We start from the raw sequence: 21923 nt of genomic DNA on the forward strand, positions 1-21923 counted from the left end.
AGAAGTTTTCTCTCATATATCCAATCTTTCATAAAGTAAATCATTACTTGTATAAAGCCATGGATAGAGCAATGTCAGACACAGACTGGAATTGCAACTTACTGGTAGAGAATATGTTCTGCACGTTGAAGACGTTGGTTCCAGCCCCAGTACCACACATAGAAAAATTATGTTAAGACAGTCTTTGTGTCTTCCTATCTCTCACATTATGGAAGGTTCTAAGGAAATGGGACAATGCCTGACTCATGTCCATATTGTCTGTTCTCCATGTAGGATCTTGCATAAAGTAGGGACATTATAAATGTTAGTAAATCAACATGACATATCACATTACTTTGATTCTTAACCACTACATCTGTACACTATCAGAACAGGATTTTAAAAAAAACTTACCAAATTGTTAGTGGAATTATAGTCCTCAGCTAATTTATCTGGAAAGGGAAAAAAGATACAGGGGACTCAGTAAATAATTGTAGTCACTTCATTCTCAAAAACGAAGAGAATCTATTCAAATGTTTACCAAGCTCAGAGGACAGCAATTATTAATAAAATGTCTGTCACTGTTGGCCTGACAACATCCTTAAGCACATCAAAACATTAGTTCTTTAAGTTCTCACTTCATCTTCAAATAGTTATTATTTAGTCCACTTTTACAGACTTGTAAACTAGGTTCAGAAAAGTAAAGAAATTTTCCCAGGCTATACACAAATTAAGTACACGTCAAGATGTGAATCCCAGTGAAATTTAATATAGGTTACGCTATATTGGAACCTCATCCAAAATATCAGCTATATCATCACCAGAAAATTTCCTTAATTCTAAGAGGATGAGAAAGAATTCATGACTGGCATAGTCCTAAGCCATCCATGATAAATCATGACCAAACTGAAAGCTTCAGTTTTTAGAAAGAATTCTTCAACATTCAAGCCTATTCCCCAAAGGGAAAGAAAGAATAAGGCTCAGGAAAAGAGAGGAATTAATCATGTCAAGTCTAATTAAGGACAAGGTCTTGTTTCTAAGAACAGATTCAGCTTTCTCAATGAAGCAATTATTATATTTCATTGATTCTGAAATAGACATTTTTCCACACTAAAATCACCAAGAAATATATGTATCCTACAATTAAACAGAGTTCATGGCTTAACTGACAACAATTTTGCGGGGATGGATATGGAGCAAAGATCCGATGGAGAGTTCAGAAAGAAAATAAATTTAAATGCTCTCTTGGAGGGATTGTTTTTAGTGAAATAAAATAGATTTATTAGGGGAAGATATTAATTCTAAGGAAAATATAATGAGTAACTTAAGCAGAGAAAAAGGAATAAAGGTCAAAAATCAAAGACAGATTAAGCACCCAGAGTTGGGATGCAGGTGATCCTAGCAGAATGCCGTGTGGATGAACCCAACCTTTCGTAAAATTTACTGTGCCAGGCAGCTAACTCAAATCTTATGCATGAAGGGACACACTGCCACTGAGCCACTTCCCCTGATAAATACTCTCAATGTCATTCCTAAACACTTGCAAATAAAATACAATTTTATTGTTTTTCCTTTCCCTTCATTTCTAACAGTCCAATAAGAAAATAGTTTCACTAGTCACCACCAGTGATGTTATGGAGGGAAAATATTGTACCAAATCCAAAATAAATCTTACAAAGAACTAAGACTAAGAAATTTCCATTATCCCAGTTCCATTACTTAAGAGAGTGGTAGATACTTTTATCCTAAAGAAAATGAACCCACAAAACAGGAAATAAGGTAGACTGTGATAATGTGTTCCTAAGAAAATGTTTTCCACAACTCATCTGACAAAGAGTTAATATGCAAGATACACAAAGCCTTGGTAGAATTTAACAAGAAAACTCAAGGAACCCCATCAAAAATGAGAGAAAGATGACCAAAACTTCTTCAAAAATGAATAGAAATGGCCAAAAGGTATATGAAAAAAATGCTTAGCATCACTCATCATCAGGAAAACGCAAATCAAAACAACGATATAATCACCTCACGCGAGAGAAACACACAAAGTTTAAAATAAAGCCAGTCCGTGGTGGTAGAAAATGGGCACTGGTGGAGGGATGGGTGTTTGATCATTGTATAATTGAAACCCAAGCACAAAAATTTGTAAATCTGCAACTGTACTTCATGGTGTTTCACTAATAAAAATTTTTTTAAAAAGATATTAAATAAAACATGATGTAGCACTGTAAAAAAATAAAAATAAAATAAAATAAAATAAAGCCAGTGCTGGTGGGAATTTGGGGGAAAAGGAACTCTTTTTCACAGTTAGTGGGAATGTCAACTGGACCAGCCTCTGAGGAAAACAAACTGTATTCAAAAAAGACATTTGCACTTCTATGTTCATTGCAACAATATTCTTTCAGTAAAACTATTTTGCCTCACCTCTTCCTGAAATTCTTTGCTTCAAGGTGATAGCCCTGGAACACCTGTATTGAGATACTTTTAAATTTTTTTTCCTGGAAAAAATTTAAACGACTGAAATGCCTTGGAAAGACATACTTACAATCAGGCACCATCAGTCTAATTGGCCACTAAGTGAGAATTTTATTTTTTCAATTCATCCATCACTTTGCTGCTCAAAAGAATACAGATTCACAAACTGTATCAACTGTTTTTTGTTACTTAATGTCAATTAACTCAAAAATACAATGGCCCATTTAATCATCAAAGCCAGCATAGCAGAAGAAAGTATAAGTGCTGAAATAAGAAAACCACAGGCAGAAATGAAAAGTAAGGTAGATGATATTTTTGAAAAATCAACACAGGTTCTGAACAGACTAACAAAGACTAAGCAAAAGATCAAAGAATTCCAAGATGAGATGAAGGAAGCCACTCGGAAACAACAAAAGGAGGTAAATAATCTGAAAATAAATAGACAGCCTCACCAGAGGACTACGGCATGGGTTTTAAAGAAACAATATAAAAGCCTTCAGAGACACTGAAGAACTGGAAGGCATGTTTGCTGAAGAAACAATAATTGAGTCATCAGTAAGAATTTTCCAGGGGCCGGAGCGATAATACAGCTGGTAGGGCATTTGCCTTGCATGCAGCCGACCCGGGTTTAATCCCCGGCATCCCTTATGGTCCCCCAAGAACCTTCAGGAGTAATTCCTGAGTGAAAAGCCAGGAGGAACCCCTGAACATTGCTGGGTGTGACCCAAAAAGCAAAAAAAAAAAAAAAAAAAAGATTTTTCCAGAGTACAAGAATACAGGCACCATGATCCAAGATCCAAGAGCCCAAAGGGTCCCAGCAAAAATAGAACCAACTAAAACCTCCAAGATACATTGTGCTTAGAACAACAAAAACCAAAGACAGAAAACCATTGCAAAAAGCAGTGGCTCCATGTAATGCTCATTTGATAGAATTACTGTGAGTCTTATGGGCTTTCCCTTTTATGCAAGTTCCTTTTTCTCCTTTTGCTGGGTCTCTTCGTGTTCTTGGATCACAGTGTTTGTATTCTTCAACTCTGGGAAATGTCTTTTTTTTATTATTATTACTATAAATTTATTTATTGAATCACTGTGAGAGCAATTTCAAAACTTTTGGGTTTAAGTCTTGGTCATACAATAATGAAACACCCGTCCCTTCACCAGTGCACATTTTCACCACCAAAAACCCCAGTATACCCCCCATCCCACACCCCTCCACCCACCTGTGTGGCAGATGATTTCCACATTACTCTCTCTCTACTTTGATTACATTCAGTATTTCGACACCACACTCACCATTATTATTTGGGATTTTACCCCAACACTCACATCTGCCAAAAAGGTAACATTGGACAATTCGTTTCCTATTGCTGATTATCATTAGTATATGATGTCACGTGGCTGCTACTGCAGCTAGGCAATTCTGGAATTCTGAAATCTTAATAATTAAATCTGGAGGGATTTTTGCCAAAAGCCGGTGGTTTTGATTTGTTTCTGAGTCTCTGGGATCATGGCTTAAGCAGCTTGTTGAGTAGCCAGAGGGCCCATTTGTGGTAGGCAATTCGGTGTCTCGTTGAAGCGAGGGAGGAAAGGGTCATCGGCCACACTCCCATCCCATGAGGCCACGCATGTCTCGCCGCTGCGGGCCCCTACCTGGCTGGACATTGGCCCCTGTAAGATGGCAGACCCCAAGCCGCCAGGGGGAACAGGCGGTGGATCGGCACCTTTTACTACCTGGGGAGGCCCGGGGCCGGTAATCTAATATGGAGTCCAGATGCATTTCTGTCAAAAGCTGCTGGGACCGGAGATTTGTCTCTGAGTCTCTGGGATCATGGCTTAAGCCACTTGTTTAGTAGCCAGAGGGCCGGTTCGTGGGTGGCGACTCCAACTCTGAGAAATTCTTAATTATTATTTAACAAATAGTTCTTCATTGAATAACAAATAGTACTTCACTGAATTGGTTCTCAGGGTCTCAGACTATTTTTATGGTATTCTTGCTGAAGTCATCCCATAGTTCTCCGGTGTACTATTCATTTCATTGCAAACTTTATCTTCTATTATTTTCTAAAGGTTTCCTTCATCACATCTTGGATCTTCTTTCCCTCAACTGTTGTTAATATGCTGCACAGGGTTTCCTATGAGTCTTCTATATTACCTACCACAGTCTCCATTTCTGTCATTTCTACTTGTAGTTGTCTCTGTTCAGCTCTCATACTTTCTTGTGCTTTGCTGACAACCTGTGCCATCATTTCTTTGAGCTCATTAAACTTGGTTCTCAAATTCTAGTATCACACCTTAGCCGAAGTGCCATCCCTACTCTAATAATTTTCTTCCCTCATCCACCCAAAACTCATGTGAAATTTTTCCACACCAGTGATTTTTCCACCCCAGTGAAAACTCTTCCATAGACTTAGATACAACCCTCATACCTGTAAAACTCATATACTTCTGGCTGTTGGAGGTCTTCTTCGAGTTATAAAATTCCAATGCATCCAAAACAGCCTGTGGGTTTTTCTTTTGCTCTGACTTTGTGATATTTGATGTCTGAAGCAAGCGGGCCCACTGTTCCGGCATTCCCTATATGAGAGATAAACAAAGACACAGTCACTGGTGTCCCTAAGGAAAAATAAGAGCTAATTCTGATACCTGCTGGCAAGTAAAGTCAGGACTCTTAGTCATTCCTTTCTCTCTATACCATTGAAGCTCTCCACAACCCTCTTCTATAATACCTATCTTATTATATTAGTCATTAAGTTCTTTGATTCTTCAATAAAGAATTCCTTTATTCCTCCAGTAGATCACTGTTCTCATTTTTGATTTTTGTGGTGCCGGGAACTGAACCCAGAGACTCACATGTAAGGCATGTGTTCTACCACTGAGCCACATCTCTGGCACAATTTTACTCCTTTAAAGCAAGAACTAAGTCTGATTTATCTCTGAATCAGCGGTGTCTAGGATTAAACCTGCTGTTAAAGGACCAGTTATCAGAGGTCTAATTAAGAAATAGAAATTTAGAGGGTTTTCTGATAAAGAGAAATTTACCAGAGATGAGATGAGAAAAATATCTCTATACATAAGTATGAGGAAGCAGTAATGAGATTTTCAGCAAAGACAGAGGCATCAGGGAGACTAGACAAGATTAAAAGTAATAGTGCATATCCACAATATCTTCCTGTGACACAGGACTTACTGTAAATTCCCCTGTGATAGCATCAAAGCCAACATGAATTGTGTGCTCAAAATCTGAAGGAAGAGAAATTTCTGGCCGTTCCTTCTCCTTCTTCTTATTGGCTGCATGATAAACAGAAAAATAACTTTAAAAATGAGAATATTACTTCATTTTTAAAGATTTATTTAGTTATTTTTAGAGCTGAAGTTTCTAGAGACTAAGGACTGCTCAACTGACATACTAATTTATACGTTAATTAAACTAAACTTACACTGGAGTTTACAGTAGCATTTAGATCCAAAATGGACAATCAACACAAGACAATACTCCTCAGAGTTAGTAGTCTTGGTTCTACCACTAGTGAGTCAGCGAATCCGAATTAATCCAAAAAGTCACTCCTTTTCTGAATTCTGGCCTCCTCGTTTATAAAAGGAAGAAACCAGAGTATCTGATCTTCAAAGGCCAGCCCTTGGCTTCCTATATTTAACTGAGTTTCCCTAATATGTCTTTCCTCACACCAGTGTTTCTGAAAGTGGGTGATGCCATCCCGGGGTGGGGGTGTCACTGGAACAGTTAAGGGTAATAGCTTTAGGTACTGGGAGACACTTCCTGCTTGACCCTTTGAAGGAGGAGGATTTCCAGTGGGCACTGAGTGATTTTTTTTCTGCAAGGGGGGTGGTAAGCCTTGGAAGTTTAGGAGCCTCTGCTCTACACTAGCTCCATTCTCTACCAACTACACAGAAGCAGCTATAATTCACCAACGGATCCTTTCACAAACCTTCACATTTTTTTAAGCTATTCCCTTTGTCTGTGAATTTTTGTCTTCCCTGGTCCCTTCCCTTGCCACCTCACCAGACAGATTCTTTTATTTATTATTTTCAGGTCTTAGTTTAAAGGTGATTGTTGAAGTTATGCTGGAGCAGCTCTCAAGCCACCTGGATGGGTTACCTGGTGAGAACACTGTAGGGGGTACTAGAGGCAAAAACTTCAAACACTGTAGTAGTACAGACAATGGCAACAAACTGATGCCAGGGGACATAATGCTCCCCAAAACAGTTTAAATTAATAATTTACCATTGGCCGGGCGTGGGGTCGCAGGTTGCCTCTAGAAACCCTGAAGGAGAATAAGCTTTGTTTAGACGGGGTAGAGGTGCTGAGTCTGTGACCCTGGATCTGTTTGTTGCCACACAACCATTAATCTCCCTTTCTTCTCCCCCTTCCCACATGTCATCGCCCTGCACATGTTCCTCTGTCTGTGTGTAATCATTGCTAACCCCAGATAGACTTGCCTACTGACCATGAGTCAATGGCCCACGTTTAGTAATCATCAGTCAGTAGTTCACATCTGTATCTATGAAATATTAGTCTTAGAACATGTGGGAACTGGCTCGTCACACTCAGGTCCAGTACCACAGGATGGTACAGGTCATCTCATCTGTGACGATTTCTCTTAGCTGGTGGGCCAGTTCTAAACCCTCTCCTCTGCCTATCATATTTATCTTCCCAGACACATGGAGTCCCAAGTTCAAATCCTCATAAACTTCCAGAAATTATTGAATTCCTGACATAAAACAGGCACTCAGATAGTACAAAAGAAACAAATAATCAAAAAACCTAATTCGGACACAGCAGTGAATCCTGGAAGACAGCAGCTCACCAGATAACTCTCTGGACCCCATACCAAGCCAATTCCACCGGGCACCTCAGATGGAGTGGGTGTGCCCACTCCAGATGAAACCCCAGTAGCCATGAGCTTCCAGAAGCAAAATCTAGGTACACAGGTTCCTGAATTAAGACTTGCGGCCACATGGCAGCAGCAGAGACAGGCCAGCCCTTCCCATATCCCTACTGGCTTGGGGTCCTGGCTGTCACACCCACAAATTCCCTCTGGGCGCCATCTCAGCACATCAACGGTCTGGATCTGGAGACTCACAAATGAACCTCAAAATGGATTACCTCCCTACAAAAATGTCTCTAGGCCCCAACCATTTACAATTTTAGGATTCCAAAAGTGCACAGCCACTTTTGTGTCTGTGTGACCTCTCATGATATTCATAATTAACAACAGAAAATAAATTATCTAGCATCTGTCCCTAGCAGGCAGGCTTGAATGGTGATGGGAAAATTCAAAATAATGGCAGTGGGAAGGTGTAATGGTGGTGAGACTGGTGTTGAAATACTGAATGTAATCAATTAATGTGAACAACCTTATGAAAATTGAATTATATGTATATATCTGTATCACTGTATCACTGTCATCCCGTTGCCCATCGATTTGCTAGAGTGGGCACCAGTAACATCTCCATTCGTCCCAGTCCTGAGATTTTAGTATCCTCTCCTTACTCATCCTTCCCATTGCTGCCATATTGGAGGCTCTTTCAGGGTCAGGTCAGGGGAATGAGACCCATTATATATAAACTAATTCAACCACGCAAGGATTCTAACAGATCTACCTAAGATGTACTTTCTCTAGGGCAGAAATAAATGCCCGGCAAGCTACCGAGAGTATCTTTTCCCCATGGCAAAGCCTGGCAAGCTACCCGTGACATATTCGATATGACAAATACAGTAACGACAAGTCTCACAATGTTACTGGGCCTGCTAGAGCAAATCGATGAACAACGGCAAGACGATGACAGTGACAGTGATTTTATTTTCATAATCTTTATTATCTGGCTCATCTATCCTGTTTTAAAACCCTGCTCTGTGAGAACTCAGTAAACTGCCCAATATAGGAATGGAGGCACTTAAAGGGGTACCAGTGTACAGGTATGAAAGGACTGAAAAATCACTAGTCTAGAGCCATAATCCAGATTCTCATTTTTTTCATCTGAACAGTGGCAAGAATGGATAAGATAGTACATATGATACTTACAGATTCTATATTCCATGAATCTACAGAAATAGAAATATGAGCTGTCATTCTCTGTAACTAGATTTCTTCCTGACAGACATACTCAATTTTTAGCATACAGATACATCAACTCACATAATCAGCACAATTTCTACTTGCAGATTAGGAAACTTAAACACGGCTTTGGTTCCTCATCAGCACTTGGTGTTGTCAGTTTTGGAATTTGGCCATTCTAAAAGGCATACACTTATATTTCATTGCTTCCTACATGCCAATTTCTAGAGTATTTATGTTATATATGCCTTGGAAAAGATTTTTAATTTTTTTTAATTGAATCACCATGAAATACAAAGTTAAAAAGTTTTCATGATCGGTTTTCAGTCATGTAATGTTCCAACCCTCATCCCTCCACCAGTGTACATTTCCCAACACCTATTTCCACAGTATCCCTCCTACCACGCCACCCCGCCCTCCACTTTTCTTCTTACTCTCTCTCTACTTTGGGGCATTAATGGTTTGCAATACAGATACTGAGAGGACATCATATTTGGTCCTTACCCATGCTCAGCACACATCTCCCATCCAAAATGATCACTCCAAACATCATTGTCATAGTGGCCCCTTCTCTATCCCGAATGCCCTCTCCTCCCAGCTCTTAAGGCAGGCTTCCAATCCTCCTGGCCCTTGTTTCTGCTGTCCTTGGATAATAGTCTCATACTAAGTTATTCTATATCCCACAAAAGAGTGCAGTCATTCTATATCTGTCCCTCTTTTTCTGACTCATTTCGTTCAGCATGATCCTCTCCATGTCCATTCACTTATAAATGAATTTCATGACTTCATTCTTTTTTCTAACAGCTGCATAGTATTCCATCATGTGGATGTACCATCGTTTCTTTAACCAATCGTTTGTTCTCGGGCACTTGGGTTGTTTGTACTTGAAAATTTTTATTTTAGAAGCAGCTGCTTTGAGAAAAGGAAAGCAATGATTTACCAGGAAACAGACCAAGCAATAAATGGTCTGGGATATAACTAAATGGTAGAGAGAATGCTTGTCAGGTATCAGGTTCTTGGTTTCATCCATTGTATTAAAAAAAAAAACCCTAAACAATCATTTATGACCCGAGTCCATGGTCCATACTCATAGCTAGAATGCACTGGACTTTTGGACTGCTCTATTCCCTAATTTCTTCTGATCTAGTCACTTTAAAAAATGTAGAATAATACTGTTAGTTTTATATTTAGATTCTTGTATTTTTACATATTGTTTCTTTATTTTAAAGATATACTATAAAAGGCATGAATATCTAACAAAGGGAACTTCTCAATGGAGACAGAGAAAAGAATTAAAGGATAAAAAGGCATCCCATATGGTCCTCTGAGCACCACCAAGTGTGATTCCTGAGCAGAGAGCTAGATATAACTCCTGAGCATCACCGGATGTGACCCAAAAAGCCAAAAATAAAAAAGAAACCTGATCATGAACAGCTTTGTAACTGTGTATCTCATGATGACTCATAAATAATAAAATAAAATAGGCAAGAAAAAAATGCATATCAGTGCTGTACAGGGAAAGGTTCATGCCATTAGATACAGCTCTGATTCCAGGTGTGTCACACCGGAACCATTAAGCTTCCAACACAGTGTGTGCTAACTAATAAGTAGTCAGTGAAGAATAGCTAGATTACCACTGTTCTTATTCTGAGGAGCAACTAAAGTGAAGAGAATATATGTCTCTGTAAGACAAAGAGCTTTATAAGCATGAGTTACTGTTAACTAAACAAATGTCAAAATATTTCCCAACCTAAGACAATTTCTCTTATCCATTTACAACCAAGAACCAATGGGTGAAGAGGCTGGAGCAGTAATACAGTGGGTAGGGTAACTACCTTGTACTTGGCTGACCCCAGTTCAATCCCTGGCATCACACACAGGATCCCACAAGCTCCTCCAGGAGGGATCCCTAAGTGCAGAGGCAGAGTCAGTCCTGAGCACCACAAGGTATGGAGAAAGAAAGAAAGAAAGAAAGAAAGAAAGAAAGAAAGAAAGAAAGAAAGAAAGAAAGGAAGGAAGGAAGGAAGGAAGGAAGGAGAAAAAAGAAGGAAAGAAAGAAAGAAAGAAAGAAAGAAAGAAAGAAAGAAAGAAAGAAAGAAAGAGAGAGAGAGAAGGGAGGGAGAGAGGAAGAGAGAGAGACAAAGTGAGGGAGGGGAAACTGCTTGAAGAAAAGAAGAAAGAATCATCTTTATTTCATGTAAGTAGAGATGATAAACTTTGATGCCCTATCTAACTTTAAGTCTATATTTGTCCTAATCCATTTTTTTTAGTGTTTAAGTGCATTTCTTTTCAATTGATTTTCTTTTTTCTTTCTTTCTTTTTTTTTTTTAAATTTTTATTAGTGAAACACCATGAGGTACACTTGTAGACTTATAAATTTTTGTGCTTGGGTTTCAGTTATACAATGATTAAGTACCCATCCCTCCACCACCAAAGATCCCAGTATCCCTCCCATCCCCCCATCCCCCCATCCATTTTGTTTTTTTAACATATCTCTGAAAATATGTAATAAAATACTACAAATCCCATGTTGTAGTACAATCAACTAAATTTTAGCACCTATCACTGGTCTTATTTGTTACTTTAAAGATTTATTTTAAGAAGCATCTCTCAAAAAAATAGAAGCATCATGTCTCATTGGTTGAGTTAAACTAATTTGAGCTCAAGGGGATAAAAGACTTCAAACTTGAAGATATAAACACTGACATGATCTCATATAATAATTAATTTTGCTAAGCTCTACCCAAGTGAGATAAGTCCACTTTGCTTCTGTGTAGAATAACATTGGTTCATCCTTTCTCCCCCATCCTTTCTCCCTTGCACACAGGGAGCTTACGTTTATTGGGTTACACCCATCACAGTGCTCATGAGGCACTCCCATTCCTCTGTGTTTATATTTAACCTCTCCTTGTGCTCTGCTTCCTCTTTCTGTTAATCACTTACATCCCCAAATCAGACCTTGTAACTCATTAGGTCAGATTCTTCAGTGATTTCTGGATTTTGTATTTTTAAATGAAATATTGCTTTTCTCTTTTCTTTATGTCCTTTGAAGTTTACTTTAGAGCAATGTCCTTTTTGTACAGACATAGGAAGGCAGTTAAAACTATGCTTTTATAATTTGGAAATTAATTGACTCTGAATAATATTTATTCCTGGGCATCTGTCATTTTTACTCGACTTAAGCCTCAGTTGCCCTTAGTTCCTAACACCCCCCAAAGGAGGGTCCCGACGAAGGAACTTGGATTGACCCAGGGCAAGCTGTCAGCTACCCTGGCATCCAAACGAGATAGGCCAAGCACCATAAAACTTATAAGAGCATGGTTATGTCAGTTTCTGTCATGACCCAGAGAAAAGTGACTGAACAAGGACCCTGCTGGGGTTAGGAAGGACTAATCTGTCCTGAGGACTGTAATCTGGGCTCTCTAGCGAGATGCTCCCAAGAAAGCCACCCTTTAAGCTTAATATATCTCTTACTGTGTCCATACAAAATGACTAGAAATATTATTAAGAAGTAAACTTAAGAGGAGAAATACGACCTTAGATGAAATTCTACCCTTGATCTATCTCCTAGCACATGGAGATCTTTATCTTAGAAGAGCTTTCTAGCAAGGAGGTCCTTTACACATGTTGATTGTGCTATCTGACGTAGGTTTGGAGGTTGGGCTCTTAACTAATGCGAGGGACAGGAGGAGAGGGGAATGAGGGGCAGGGGGAAAGCTGAATGGGGTGCACAATGAGACAGGAACAGGCACGTAGGGAGAATGGAATAAACAGCAACTGATCACCAACCAGCCTGGCAGCCCTATTTCAGCCTTCAGGTGCTGCCTCCTTCAGCATGGGCAGGTCATGTTGGGGAAGCGGCTCATGCCACAGAACAAACCCGGTGGGTAAGTGCCCACACACTTTTATTGAACACACACTTCTGGCTGTGGAAACACATCCAGAAAAGGATTCCTAACTAAACGCTGTAGCACTTCTTAGAATAAACAAAAGGCTCCAGATCCTAACCACAGGAAACAAGCTTTTCTACATGGAATTCAGCAACTGCCATTTATAGACTCTCAGTTATAACTTCTTTCCATCATTTACACATTCCCCCCAAGTACACAATGAAGCTAAACTGGAGGTAAGCATTATATAATCCTATACCCATTTGCCAACTAATCACAATCAAGATCGTCCTGTTGTTCATTGACTGCCTCGAGCAGGCCCCAGTAACATCTCCTTCGTCCTAGCCCTGAGATTTTAAAAAGTACCATATTCAAGGCTCTTTCAGGGTTAGGAGAATAAGACCCATCACTGTTACTGGTATTTGGCATATTAGGTACACCACAAGGAGTAGTTTGGCCAACTAAAATTTCAGTAATTCAGAGAGATAATTCAGCAGGGAGGGCATTTGCTTTGCATGCAGCCCACCTGGGTTCAATACCCAGCATCCTAAATGGCCCCCCAAGCATCACTAAGAGTAATTTCTGAGTGCAGAGTGAGGAGTAATCCCTGAGCATCACTGGGTATGACCCCACCTCCTCTCAAATTTAAAAATTAAAAAATAAAATTTCAACACAACCATAGCCCATAAAGAACTTCTTTCTCAGCTCCCCAAACCCCTTGAAGCCCCCATACCACCACCCAAAAAATTCTGTTTCCAAAAATATGCCTAAAACCCAGGCATTTAACTTTACTAAAAACACCATGAAAAAACCAAATGTGTAACCCATACTGAGAATCAGCAGAGATGGTACTGTTTTAACAAAATAGCTACTTCAGGAAGACAACTCTTCATAGCTACCACTTCCCAGCTGAGAAAATGACCAATCTACTTTTCTCTAAGCCTCTGCTTACACAAATGAAAATGTATTGTTGTGGATATCTGATAAACCACAAAATAAGGAGATAAATAGACTGCATAGTGGGTAAGGTGCCTGCATTGCATGACACTGACCTGGCTCGACCCCTGGAACCCCACACCCATCAGTAGTGATCCCTGGTCTGGGTGTGGCTCAAAAACAAAATAAAACACAAAATAAAGTTTGTTTGCACTAATATTCAAAAACATCATATTTATAGTCATTTTTTTTAACCGACTGGATTCCACGGGATGTCAAGAGACCGCGTAGCCGCCCATCTACCAGACGGTCAGACTTCTTTATCAAGATCATGAACGATCGGTTTGAGGCTCTTCATGTTCCCAGAGCGAACAGATGTCATTGGGCTACACTAGCACGCGACAGGGACAAATGGATACGTTACTGGCGCCCGCTCGAGCAAATCGACGACTAACGGGAAGTTAAGTGATTTTTAAGTGATTATAGTCATTTTATAATTTACAAAACAATTTAACATCATCTATGTTAAGTTACAAAATCCTACTAACGATATTGTCACTATTACTGATTAATGCCACTCTACAGATAAGGATATTGGAAGTAAAATAAGAGAAAAAAATCACAGTTAACAAATGTCTGAGATAAGACTCAATCTACATTCTCTAAGTCCAATTCTAGATAATTTCTCTATGCAACTTATAAATTGCAAATACTTTTTGAAGGGAACCCCACTTCAAAGACTGCAAAAATTGCTGTGTATCCTGCTAAAATTAAGTGCACCAATGATTTATGATGCTGTTAGTAATAAAGTTTGAGAGGCCATAGAGAGATGTTACAGTGGTTAAGTCCTGGTTTCGATCCACAGCACTCTCTATGGTCTCCCAAGTCCCACCAGGAGTGATCCTTAAGTGCAGAGCCAGAATAAGCACTGAGCACTACCAGCTACGGCCCCCAGATCAAAATTTACTAATAATAAATTTTGCAGCATAGAATGTTCTAACACCACACCTCCCACTTTTGTCACTGTCCCTCCACCAGTGCCTAAAGGTGCCTTCCAACCTCCTTGGCAAACTTAGTTCTCTACTCCCAGATTCTGTTACATTAGCCATTATTTACTTTAGCCTTTTGTTATTCTCTTGTATGTCTCTTTTTAATCCACATATGAGACAGATGATTCTCTATCTGTCCCTTTGCTTCTGACTGACTTTAATCAGCATGATTCCCTCTAGTTCCATACACTTAACAGAGAATTGCATGACTACATCCTACCTAGTATTCCATTGCGCATATATACCACTTTCTTCCCCCTCCCCCACTTGATTTAAACACTGTGTTTTACAAAGTTGTTCATGATGCGTTTGTTATAGGCATTCAATATTCCAACTCCAATCCCACCATCACTGTGACCTTCCCTCCACCATTGTCTCCATTTTTCTAACCATTCCTCAAGTCTGCCCCTACAGCAGGCCCACAATATTTTATTTTATATTGCTTGCCACCACTGAAGGGCTAGTAAAATTATTAAAAAACACTTCAGTTAAAAAAAAAAATAAAATTAAGTGCAAAAGAACAAGTTAACAAATGCTTTATGGTTGAATGGTAGCATCAATAAGCACAAACTGAAAAAGAGTCTCCAGGAAAAAAAAGAAGCGGAGAGAAACCCTCATCATTTATTTCATCTCTGTTCTTGCATAACTGATTTAAAAAAAAGACTCCAATTTGACCCAAGCATAATGCATTAATTGTATTCATTGGTCTTAAAGTTAAAAAGAGTGAAAACTATGTCTTTGAAGTATGTATATTTAAAAAAAAAAGCCGTAGGGTTCAGAGCAATAATACAGCAGGCAGGGTGCTTGCCTTGCACGCAGCTGACCCAGATTTGATCCCTGGCATCCCACATGGTCCCCTGAGTCCACCAGCAGTGATTCTGAGTACAGCGCCAGGATTAAGCCCTGAGGAGAGCTAGGTGTGACTCAAAAAACAAGGTAAACAAAACCTGATAACTGAGTGGTCAGGTAGCACTGTAGCACTGTCCTCCCGTTGTTCATCGATTTGCTCAAGCAGGCCCAGTAACGTCTCCATCATGAGACTTGTTGTTACTGCATTTGTCATATCAAATACGTCACAGGTAGCTTGCCAGGCTTTGCCGTGTGGGCAAGATACTCTCGGTAGCTTATCAGCTCTCCGAGAGGGGCAGAAGAATTGAACCCGGGTCGGCTGGGCCGGCTGCGTGCAAGCCAAATGCCCTTTGGTGGTCAGGTGGGAGACAAAAATAAAAGAAGAAACTAAAACTATGGAATAGAGAGATGGGACAGCAAAGATGGAGCATGCCTTGAATGCTTCTGACCCAGATTTGATCCCTGGCACTCCTGAGCATTGCCAGGAATGATCCTTGAGCACAGAATCAGAAGTATTCCCTACACACCACTGGGTTTGGCTCCAAATCAAGAAAAAAAATCTATAACTAGGACACAAAAGAGAAGTTATTAGGTCATTTAATAAAAATTTCTTACAAGTCTATTCTTTTTTTTTAAGTCTATTCTTTCAATTTATAGAGATGCAGCTTTAATCTTGGGACTATGAGATCTATTTTTGTTTGTTTGTTTTATGTTTTTTGGGTCACACCCGGCGATGCACAGGGGTTACTCCTGGCTCTGCACTCAGAAAATACTCCTGTCAGTGCTAGGGGGACCATATGGGATGCTGGGAATTGAACCCGGGTCGTCGCATGCAAGGCAAACGCCCTACCTGCTGTACCTATTGCTCCAGCCCCAAGATCTATTTCTAGAACAGATTTACCTTGGTTTATTCAGTTAGGATTTCCAGAAGAATCCCTCCAAATCTAACCAGATTAAAGTATTTTTATATGTATAATGTGTGTGGCACAGTTTTTTCAAATATATTTATATAAATATGAAAGTTCCAAGTTCCATATTTATAATATCGTTTATACTTACAGAATTTCAAAGCAATGAGACTATATGTACTTGAGGATAATGCCAACTGGTTAACTCTAATTTTTTAAAGATTAAATAGATTAGATTTAATTTTAGATTAAATAGATCCTCTATTGACTTCAGTCAATAGAGAAGTAACTGCTCCAAATCATGCAACCAACTTATGACTGCATGTAAGAACCAAGACTACAATCCATACAATCAGAGTCCCATTTCCCAACTCAACATATTAGAGATCACCCCTTCAGTCCTCAAAGAGGACTGAAATTTATGCTTTCATCATTAGCTGTTTTAGGTGAGACTCTTGGTGGGAACTACTTTTTTTTTGCTTTTTGGGTCACACCTGACTATGCACAGGGGTTACTCCTGGCTCTGCACTCAGGAATTACTCTTGGCAGTGCTCAGGGAACCATATGGGATGCTGGGAATTGAACCCAAGTTGGTTGAATGCAAGGCAACCGCCCTACCTGCTGTGCTATCGCTCCAGCCCCGAGGGGGAACAATTTTTATTGGTATGTAATTACATATATTCAGAGTTAGGCAACCGTTCCCATTATCAATTTTATAACACTTTCATCACTCCAAAAAAGAAACCACATACGTTATTCACAACTCTTTAACCACCTAAACATCCACCCACAGCCCTACTTTGTCCATAGATCTGTTATTTTGGACTTCTCATATAAATAAATTATGTGTCAGTCTTTTTGACTCATCTCTTTCACTTAAAATGTTTTTAAATTTACCAATGCTGTAGAATGGCTCAGGACTTAATTTCTTTTTACCAAATAATATTTGCTATATGATTATACCACAATTTATTTATCTAAACACTAGCTGATGGATATTTGAGTTGAGTATAATGTTGCCAGAATATTTTAATTGCTTTTGTATGGACACATGTTTATGTCCATATGGGTTGTCTTCTTAAGCTTTTAAGGAACTTTCACACTTTCACAGTGGCTATACCATTTTCCCTTCCCACTGACATGCATGCATATTCCAGTATTGCCACATCCTTGATAAAGCTTTTTATCATGGGTCTTTTGTACTATAAACTTCAAGCTGTGAAGAGGTCTCTCATTGCATTGCTAACTTGCATTTTTCTGATGACTAAAGATTTTAGGACACTTTCAATTGCCATTTAATATATCTTCTTTAAAGAGATGTCATTCAGATCCTTTCCTCTTTTTAAAAACTGGATTGGCTTTTTATTGTTGAACTGTAATAGTCCTTCAAATATTTTTGTTACAAGTCTCTCAAAGGATAGATGATCTGAAAATATTTTCATTCTGTAGATTACCCTTCTTCTTCCTTGATGGTATCCTTTGAAGCATAAAATCCTTCCACTTCCAAGTCAGAGAAGCAGTGCAATAGGCAGAGTGCTTACCCTTGCATGCTGCTGACCCACTTTGATCTCTAGCATCCCATCTGGTCCCAAGTACACTATCAGTGATCCCTGAGCTCAGATACAGGAATAAGTCCTAGGCACCACTGATGTGTCCCAAATTTTTTTTAATGTTTCTAATGCTCTTCAGGCAGGAATACTAACCCTGAGACAAGAACAATCCCAACATTTAAATTTTATAAGTCTTATTTACTACATATAGAAACTTATACAAAAGCTCTATTTATTTATAGAGATAAAATTTGGTTGATAGAATACAATAGTAAAAATAAGCACACAAGGCTATAGATACAGGAGAGAAAGCTTGCCTTGTATGTAGACAACCCTGGTTTTAATCCTGACACTATGTATGGTCCCCCAAGTACCACCATGGATCACTCCTGTGCATAGGGCTGGGGGAAAAACCCCTGAGCACCACCAAGTACTGCCCCAATCCTCCCCCAAATCATCTAAATTGAGAGATAAATAAAGCAGTAAAGTATGTGGGAGAAGGTTCCAAAATAAGGTAACACCACCTAGTTATAAACCCTGTATCTAGGAAATTAGGAGCAACCTAAATAAATAAATTAGCTAAAAACATCAAAATTAAGTAACTTACCCACATCTCTTCTATCTAGATCCCAAAGAGCAAGGTGAAGTGGGGAAATGAATAAACATACACATGTAAATCTATAAGCACTTAATAATTGTCCTCTATAGTTCTCATTTCAGTAACTGAATAATAATTTCCAATATATGAGTATTGCCTATTAGACATCTATATGTCAAGGCAACTCAAATGCAAAGTGTCTAAAATGATCTTTTTACCTTAAATGATAAAATTTAAAATTAAATTTAAAATCACCATGTTCCCTGTTTCCTAATCACCAACCATTCTGATTTGTTCTTCGTGTGTTGTTCCCTATTGGGTCAATGATGTGCTCATCTACTACCTTTCATGGAATCATACAGTCAAATTTATCTGTGACACAATATTTGGCCTATTGTTTCAGAATCCTACTTCCAATTTTTCACCATCTGTTTTGCTACGATGATTTTGAGGTTTAAAAGAGAAATAGTAGGAGCTGGAGCAATAGCACAGCAGGTAGGGCCTTTGCCTTGCATTCAGCCAACCCAGGTTCAATTCCCAGCATCCCATAGGGTTCACTGAGCATCGCCAGGGGTAATTCCTGAGTGCAGTGCCAGGAGTATATTCTGCGCATCGCCAGGTGTGACCCAAAAAGCAAAAAACAAACAAAAAAAAAATAAAACTGTAATAGTAATAAAAGGGCACTAACAGGTTATCTTCAAAAGGCACAATATCAGGATCTTTGTGTGAAATCTTCACAAAACATCACTGTAAGATAATCCCTCAATTTTAGAGATTAAAAATACCAATCTTCTTAAAAGAGTTTCTAATCTAAGAAAACTGGATGTCATGTGTACACCTCTTACTTTGTAGCAGTAATCAAGTTGACATATGACACATCAACCTTACAAGAAACCTATTATTAGCATCTCATCCAAGAACAATATAAGGCTTAGAGCAATTAAATCATTCCCTAATGTCATATAACTAATAAGAATGGGGTCTATCTATTCCCACAATGAACTTTTGATCATTACATTTATTTCTTTTACTTTGCTATTTTTATTGCTGATACTATTTTTCTGTCTGTCTTTCTCTGTCTCTATAACACCCCTCATACTTCTCTAAGTAAATTTCTTTCAAAAAAACTATTTTATTCTCTAAAAAAAATGTAAAAAAAAATCTTCCCTTAGAGACAAGAAAGAGAAAGACCAAGAGTTCCCTTATTCCCAAGATTAGAGAGCTGCTAAGTGAAGAGTTCAATATCTGAACCTGGACAACCTAAATCAGAAGTTCATAGCCACTACTTACAGATAGGTGGTTTCTTCAGCGTGCCACAAGAACAGGATGACTGAATACTTAACTTCAAATCAACAGTCATTTAAATTGACCTCTATAAAAAAAAAGTCACCCTTTAGGGGACGAGGAGGCAGCTGAGTTCAGGGGTGTTGCACACACTCAACCTCAGTCTGATTGTGAAAACAGCATAGCCTAGAGTATTGCCAGGTGTAACCTGGAGGCCTAAGCACTGCCCAGCAGCACCTGACCACTGCAGGCAGGCCCAAGCAGGACCTCATTCTTGGGCCCTACACTGAATACTGTCACAGGTGACACCAAGGCCTCTGAGGGCGGCTTGGCAAGTTCCCTATAGTAAAAAATCATCGATCAAGTGGACACGTAAAAGAATTTCATTTTTGGGCTAAAGAGACACCGAATTCCACCAGGAGAGATCCCTGAGTGCAGAGTCAGGACTAAGTCTATAACCAGGTGTAGCCAAAAAAAATAAATAAATAAAATAAATTAAAATATACCACCCCCACCTTGTCTACAAGGATCTCAGTGATTCTATCAATTATACTGTTAAAATTGTTATTTAGCTTCTAGAAGTTTTATCAATAAATAGGAAATGATTTTCTATTATGAGCTATTCATACTAGAAACTGCATTCTCATTCCATAACTAAGCATCCTTTTCTTGGCGATTACAAGCTTTTTAACTGATTCTCAAAATTAAGTATCAGAAATGAATTTCTGAATAAAGAATAGGCCATTCCAAATGAAACCAGTTTTTTTGTTTTGGTTGGGGGGCAGAAATCAAGGAAAAGACATTTTAGTATTTCTTATGTGTTTTGTGTTCACAAATATTTTAAAAGGAAATTCACACACACACACACACACACACACAGACACACACAGACACACACGTGTGAGTGTTGCCAGGAAGGCAACCCAGGGTTTCACATATGCAAGATTAGTGCTCCACTGATGAGCTACAACCCACCCAAGAAATGAAATATATAAGGATTTCTGCTTGACAGAAATATGGCAAAAGTATAGTTACTTTCTTACAATTTCGTTCCAGTAATTAAGACAGTAGAAAATACAAAGTAGATATATATGCAGGAAGGGTACTAAAGTTGAAGAAGGATCAGCCAGCTCTTCAGGTTACTAAACAAAATTTTTTAAAAAATTAAGTATACAAACATGAGAAAGAAATTAAAACACCGTACTTTTATCTCCAGTTAAGATGGATCGGTAAAATCTGTCCTTCTTTTTCTTCTCCTCTGGGTTTGGAGGTAGGGGTTTGGAGCCATGGTTCAGAGCTCCAGCTTCTTTGCCGCCAGCTCCAATCATAGTGCTAGTGTTTCTCATTGGAGGGGCTGGGGGTTTGTCTTGAATGTCGAGGCCGTTATTTGACATGGTCACCACCAGCAGCAGCTACTGGAATCAGAAGGAACACAGCTTTTACTTTTAAGCAAAAAGAAATACACATTTCAAGTTTCAAGATTCAAACTACGCGATTCTGGGGCCAGAGTACAGTGGGGAAGACATTTGTCTTATTATGGCCAACCTAGGCTTGATCTCAACACCCCAACTGGTCTTCTGAGCACTGCCAGGAGGGATCTCTGGACACCACTGGGAGTGTCCAAAAACAAACAAATACGCAATTCTTCCTCCAAGGCCTATCTCAAGCCCTTTTACCACACACCATCACAACTGCTAGCTTATATTGACAAAAATATTCCAAAAAAGTAATTTCTATTCAACGCCATGCAGTGTCAAAAAAAATTCACAAGGTTTGTGACTGGAAAGGCAGTACAGTGGGTAGGGTGCTTGCCTTGTATGCAGCTGACCAAGGTTCAACCCCTGCCACCCAAGGTCCCCTAGCACCACCAGAAGTGATTCCTGAGTATAGAATCAGGAATAACCTTCTGAGCATCAACAGGTATGTCCCAACCCCAAACCCCAAACAAACAAACAAAACAAACAAGTTCTCAAGGTTTTCTCTATTCCTTGAAGGTATTGGAGAGTCAAAATATACCATAATGTAATTTAAAAGGCAGAAACTGATGCAAATAAATTAGGGATCAATCTCAGTTTCACTTACTAGACTTAGAGAAATTCCTTAATGACCTCACTTCCATTTATTAATTCACATGAAGATAAAATAAAGCAGCTAATAGTATTTCAGAGTGCATTATCTGTCAATGTCTAATTTTATAATCCCAGGGAAATTAGTTTCTCTCTATGGAACAGATATATCACTGTATGAAGGGTAATTAAAGTTGCCTATTTTGCAAATAGTTTTATGAGAACACAGTTACACCATTACATTTTAAATTGCTTATTTCTTTTT

The 21923-nt window shown here is 38.9% G+C and overlaps 1 protein-coding gene across 1 annotated transcript in view; it reads right to left on the minus strand.

The window, feature by feature from the left end:
• Nucleotides 1–20989, minus strand: part of PAK1 (p21 (RAC1) activated kinase 1) — a 77020-nt gene extending 56031 nt beyond the window's left edge. The window contains exons 1-4 of the mRNA XM_056137997.1: nucleotides 20797–20989; nucleotides 5642–5742; nucleotides 4881–5028; nucleotides 394–431 (exon numbers count right to left, since the gene is read on the minus strand). Of these exons, the coding sequence (XP_055993972.1) occupies nucleotides 394–431; nucleotides 4881–5028; nucleotides 5642–5742; nucleotides 20797–20986 (477 nt within the window). The 5' untranslated portion in view covers nucleotides 20987–20989. The remainder of the gene's footprint in view (nucleotides 1–393; nucleotides 432–4880; nucleotides 5029–5641; nucleotides 5743–20796) is intronic.
• Nucleotides 20990–21923: the final 934 nt, after the last annotated feature.

The sequence above is a fragment of the Sorex fumeus genome, unplaced genomic scaffold, assembly GCF_029834395.1.
Source record: "Sorex fumeus unplaced genomic scaffold, SorFum_2.1 ptg000128l, whole genome shotgun sequence".
In the NCBI taxonomy this organism is placed as follows: domain Eukaryota; kingdom Metazoa; phylum Chordata; class Mammalia; order Eulipotyphla; family Soricidae; genus Sorex; species Sorex fumeus.